Genomic DNA, 6,274 nt, shown 5'->3' with positions numbered 1-6,274 from the left:
TGGGACTTAACTAGTTAGGAAGACAGGAGAAGTGAAGCGAATTGTCCCAGGCCACAATTCATTACTATAGCTTCAGTTCTCTGTAGCAATTGTCCATCAGGCAATTTACCTTCCTGTTTATAAAAACTGCTTTTATTTGACTGACACATTTGGAATATAAAAATATTGGCGATGGTTGGACAATTCAGTTATCCTAAATTGGACTAGTTTTCTTGTAATAACCACAACATACTTAGGCCATTTCTAAGTTCTTAGAGTGCACAGAACTCTTTGAAGACACTGGATACCACTTTTCACAGTACCCACTTTTACTTCGAGTCTATGAATCCAAGCTTTTCAACAGACCATGAATTACATAAAAGCAAGAGTACTCAGTAAGTGTAATGCAGCAGGCACTTTATAAAGTGCCAAACTTGTTCCTTTACCTTATCTGTAACAGAGAAAAGAAGTGAGAATAGCAAACAGCCAAAAAGTACATCTCTGTACAAGAAAAATCACAGGGCTTTGACAATCTTCTAATTAACTGGAAGCACCTTGACATCCTTTTCTAGGTAAGGTGCTTTGGTCCTGTTAAAATGCTCCCTTCTCCATGCTGTCCCACCTTCTCTGAGCTCTGCTTTCCTGACAGACCTGTTACAATGAGTAAAGCAAGGACTTGCTGACCCTGAGCTATCTTTAATCTTAGAAGTATTAAACCTCACCTTGCCCTATGGTGCCACATTAATGCCTTACCATTTAACAACAACTAACAAGATTTGAATGCAGTGATTCATTGAAGGAATGCCCTCAGGAAAAAGAGAAGGAGAGCAGGAAAAGGTGGGGAATGAAGCAACAGAGATACCATTTCAGTCTGAATCTGGCTTCAGCCTAATGCTTTCATGGGCTCTAAAGCAGGAATTACATGGAAAGGTTGGCTCAACCTTGAGTCAAGGGAACCAGCTTTGGGCTGGGATTGCAGCATGGAGTGTTAAGCCACCACCAGTGATGTCAGCATTCCATAGGAGTGCAGGTTCGAGCCCCACCTGCTATATTTCCTATCCAGTTCCCTGCTAATGTATCTGGGAAAGCAGTGGAGAATGGCCCAAGTGTGTGGGCCCTGGCAACCACGTGGGAGATCTGGAAGAAGCTCCTGGCTCCTGGCTTCAGCCTGGCCCAGCCCTCACCATTGTTGCCACATGGGGCTGGACCAGCAGCTGGAAACCCTCTCTCTTCCTCTCCCTCTCTCTAACTCTTTCAAATAAATAATCTTAAAAAAGAAGGGGGAGGATGGCAGTTTTTTATGCCCTACCCCAGTCTGACTGGCTCTGGGGAGCAGGAGGTGTAGAACCCAAGACAAGTTTGCTTCTTTTCCTTTCAGTTGAGGGCAACTCCCCGGGGAAGTGATTAGCTGCTGAGGAGTAGCTGGGAGACAGCAGGTGCATTGGCCCAGTAGAAGGGAGCTGGGCAGACCATCAGTATCATCAACGGCACCTACTACACTTTGTTATATCTTTCTTCCTATTATCTGGAAACCATGGAGAAGAAGAAAGGTGAAATATCTCAAATATGTCAGCTGCATATAGTTTAGTAAATAAAACCCCTGTGTTAACAGTGCTACAGTTGTGGGAGGCATGGACCAAAAAAAAAAAAAAAAAAAAAAAAAAGCCACCTATGTACACCCATGGTGTGGATGCCATAAATTTCATCTTCATACCTCTCTGATCTCCAAATTCCAAGGATCTCTGGCTAATTGTCCCCACTCAAATCTGCCACTTTTCACTGAGCATTTTTTCCAACCTCAAATATAAAAATTACTTATTATGTTCCCTAGCTACAAGCAAAAACTCCCACACATGGAATCCTAAACTATACTACAAAACTCAAAGTATCATCTATTACAGAAACTTCATGTCTTCACCATTTTAATAGAAAGTATAGTAACATAACAATGGAAAAATTCAATATTTTATTCAGTTCAGAGGCATAACATGAAATACATTAAATTTGAAAAGTGTTTCAAATAGTATTAGCATAGCACAAAAGCTAATGAAATATTTTATAATGGTAGCAAAAGATGTATAAAGTTTTAAATTTGTTTTGACTCTCAAAAAATTAGAGATTCAGAAGTAATTTTTAAAGAATTTTATGTAGTTCCATTTAACATTCAATTTTACCTTTGAAATATCTGGAAAGCCTTCCTGGTGTGAACCTAACTATTTTGAAGTATCATGGTTTTTAAGACTGCTAAAGCTCTTTACAGTGTTAAAGTCCTTTCCTATTAACATCATGAGGTGTTGTAGTTACCAGTATTCAGTTCAGTCATGTAGTCAGTCAAATTCAGACACAGTACAGACCACTCTGTGCAGAAAGTAGAATTGGAACCCTTTTATTAGAAAAAAGATGTCAGTAATTATCTTTGATGATGGCGAGAGAGGCCTCAAAAGGAAGCAGAACAGACCTGGTGTTGCCTGGCCATGTCTTTCTACACAGTCACTGCTCTTTTCTACTTCTTCCCATGAGCAAATCCTCAAAACTCTTGCCCAAAACTAATGGGCAAGATATGAAGTCAGTCTTTTCTCTTATTTTGTTTATTAAAATATCAGAGGCAGATGTTAGGAGGTTATTACAGAATACAACTTTGCATAACACCCAACTTAAAAAAACCCTCACCACCCACTGACAAAATTTACATTACTCAAAAACAACAAATGGAAGTCTAACACAGAAAGCAAACAGTATATATTTTAGAAAAAATTTTAATGTGTTGTTTTGAATAATTCTATGAAACTTAAATATGTCATTATATTTTCTAATTCATTTCTTGTTAAATTCTTCACTTGGCTCATTGGTTCTAGGATTATCATTGATGCTAAAATTCCAAGAAAATCTCACCTAGTTGTGGCTGGTTGTAAAATTTCTTCAGTTTCTATATTAAAAAAAAAAAAAATCTTTCAGCACTTGGACAAGGGAAGATATGCTACATAGTGATGACTCTTTATTTTTATTTATATTTTATTGGCAGTTCAGTTGGTTTCAACAACATTTATTGAGCACCTACTATGTACCAGGCACTGTCCTAGATGCTGGAGACACAAAGATGAATAAGACATGGTCCCTGTCCCAAGGACTTTATAGTCTCTTGGAGGCAAACAGGTAGTGCAAAGAATTACATGATATCTAAAATGAACAAAAACATCAGAGATGTAGGCAATATTGGGCTTTTAAATACAATGGTATGGCATTGTTTGCAATGTCAAGGCAGACAATTAAATGCATTTTAATGTGATAAAACAAGAAAATCATTAAGACCTAACTTTTAAAGATTCACATGATAAAGGTAGTTAACGCTAAAACTTTACACCATCATTTTTCAAGTATTTCATACTTAGAAATATTATTGCCAACATTTGTGCTATAGTCAAAGCCATGATTCCAGGTGGGTGCATCATTCACATCTCAGCATGCTGGGATTCAGTTTCTCACTGAGTTTATGAATGAGAATGGCTAATTCCTCAGTTGCTTGGCTCTTGTCTTCCAAAAGTTCATAACGCAGGCTGGAGATATCTTGCTTGATTTCTTTCAATTCACCTAGAGTATTTGTATTAAAAATAAACATATTTAGTTGATAATTTGCTCTTTGGACTTAGAAAACAGTGAAATTCATATATATGAATACAGTTATTTCAAAAAGTCTCCAAGTTAACATTTTCAATTTCTTTCCTTTAAAATGTTTTACATATAGTCCAACTATATTTTTAATAGTAAAATTCAGCATTAAGTAGTATCCTTTGGCTCACTCAACTGTTCACACAGCATGAGTCTCTGATAACTGCTCTACAACCAGGGTATCTCCTTTCTGTCTATAAGGAGTACCCTTGTCTCCTTCAAGCATAGGGTTTGACACCTTCATCGAGCTCCCCCTGTTACTAGGCTCAAAGGGAATCCCAGCAAAACTAAACTACATCAAAAATCAAATCAGTCTATTTTACAGGCACTACCCACACAGAGGAAGTAAATATTGAAGGGAGGAAAGGAAAGGAGAAAGATTAGGGGTGTTTATTAGGAAGGCAATAATAACGAAAATGGGGTCAAGGAACACATGGTTTGTGTGACACAGAGAATCGGTGCATAAGGAAATAACACACAACAGTGACACTAGGGGGTGTATATGTGAACCTTCTGGCCATGCACACACTCCATACTCTCTGGAGAGAACAGGGGAGCTTTGTCTATTGAAACACAAATGCACCCATAATTCAGTCTGGCAGTATTTTGAGCATAGTTAGATTGCAATTAAAACTGGATTCTCTTGTGAGGGACTGTAATGCAGATAAGCTAATGACCTTGAAAATAAAGTTGGGCAGGAAATTATCTTAAATCTCAGAAATTATTCTTTAACTCATTGGTACTTTGACTTAGCTTTTCATAGTATAATAGAATGCAAAAGGCATCTTTGAGGACATTTCCTATATCTTTATGATGCATTAAAGTACAATTTCTTTGTTCTACTATATAGAAAGCAGAACCTTTTAATTTTAAGTAATTTTAAGTATCCCTCACGAATACACATAAGGGCCAGCATTGTGGTGCAGCAGGTTAGGCCACCACCTGCAATGCCAGCATCCTGTAGGAGTGCTGGTTCAAGTCCTAGCTGCTTCACTTTTTTTTGGGGGGGGGCGGTGCTCCACTTCTGATCCAGCTCCCTGTTAATGAGCCTGGGCAAACAGTGGAAGATGGCTTAAGTGCTTGGACTCCTGCCACACATGTGAGAGACCCAGATGGAGTTCCAAGCTCCTGCCTTCAGCCTGGCCCAGCCTGGGGCAGGCTGGGCCATGGTTGCTATTTGGGGAGTGAACCAGCAAATGGAAGGTTTCTTTCTCTCTGTCTCAGTCTCTCTCTCAGACATTCTGGCTGTCAAATAAATAAATAAATCTTAAGAAGAAAAAAAGCTCATCAACAATTTTACCGCAAAAATTTAGCCCTTCTCTCGCCAGTCAGACAGATCTGATGGCATCTCATTGGAACAGTTTCCATTTTTAGGACAACGTATTGCTCCCAAGTTGATTTCTTTCCAACTCTGGGACTGAACTTTGGCTCTACCCTTCAGTCTTCAATGAAAAAACTTTTGTAGTCCACATAGATGCCCTGCCTCGGATCTGCCTTGAATAATAGGTATGCTTGGATGACGAGCCATGGAGAAGAGTCACATTCAAAAACAGTTTGAGTATTTGTATCTGGACACCAAGCAGAGGGTCTTCTGGAGACTGTGAATTCTGAATCAAGTGTTCTTTTACCTATGCCACTGGAAAGATGTTCACACTAACACAAAGTCACTAAAAAAACTGATTACTACTGACTACCTATGTAAGGATTTAAAAACCCTAAAAACATGGCAGCCTTTACATTCTAAGCATCAGTTGGAGAACTCTAAGATAAATTTCCTCTGATCAACATTTTTAATAACTGTTTCTTTAGAAAGATGGAATTTTCAAAATGTACCATAATATTCTGCTGTCAATCTTAGGAACCCTAATGGCAAACTGAGATTGGGTGGTTTTGTTTTTGTTGTTGTTGTTGTTTTTTTTTTTTTTTTTTTTTAAGAACTAATTTATTGGCCGGCGCCGCGGCTCAATAGGCTAATCCTCCACCTAGTGGCGCCAGCACACCGGGTTCTAGTGCCCGTCGGGGTGCCGGATTCTGTCCCAGTTGCCCCTCTTCCAGGCCAGCTCTCTGCTATGGCCCAGGAAGGCAGTGGAGGATGGCCCAAGTCCTTGGGGCCTGCACCCACATGGTAGACCAGAAGAAGCACCTGGCTCCTGCCTTCGGATCAGCGCGGTGTGCCGGCCACAGCACGCCAGTCGTGGTGGCCATTGGAGGGTGAACCAACAGCAAAAGGAAGACCTTTCTCTCTGTCTCTCTCTCACTATCCACTCTGCCTGTCAAAAAAAAAATCATTTATTTGAAAAGCAGAGTTACACAGAGAGAGGGAGAGACAGAGAGAGATCTTCCATCCTCTGATTCATTCCCCAAATGGCCACAATGGTCAGGGCTGGGCCAGGCCAAAGCCAGGAGCCAGGAACCAGGAGCTACATCCAGGTCTCCCAAGTAGGTGGCAGGAGCCCAAGTACTTGGGCCATCTTCTGCTGCTTTTACCAGGCCATTAGCAGGGAGCTGGATTGGAAATAGAGCAGCAGGGATTTGAACCAGCACCCATACGGAATGCCAGTATTGCAGGTGGCAGCCTAACCCAGTAGGCCACAATGCTGGCTCCAACCAAGAGATTGAGTTTTTAAAG

General features: G+C 40.2%; 1 protein-coding gene across 5 annotated transcripts in view; it reads right to left on the bottom strand.

Moving 5' to 3' along the window:
* Positions 1-1,922: 1,922 nt before the first annotated feature.
* Positions 1,923-6,274, bottom strand: part of TRPC3 (transient receptor potential cation channel subfamily C member 3) — a 90,801-nt gene continuing 86,449 nt past the window's right edge. For all 5 annotated transcript variants that reach the window (XM_051819838.2, XM_051819839.2, XM_017347554.3 and 2 more), the window contains one exon: positions 1,923-3,567. In XM_051819838.2, coding sequence (XP_051675798.1) covers positions 3,425-3,567 — 143 coding nt within the window. In that variant the 3' untranslated portion in view covers positions 1,923-3,424. The remainder of the gene's footprint in view (positions 3,568-6,274) is intronic.

The sequence above is a fragment of the Oryctolagus cuniculus genome, chromosome 8 (assembly GCF_964237555.1).
Source record: "Oryctolagus cuniculus chromosome 8, mOryCun1.1, whole genome shotgun sequence".
Taxonomy (NCBI): domain Eukaryota; kingdom Metazoa; phylum Chordata; class Mammalia; order Lagomorpha; family Leporidae; genus Oryctolagus; species Oryctolagus cuniculus.
This window is presented reverse-complemented; position numbering and strand designations above follow the sequence as displayed.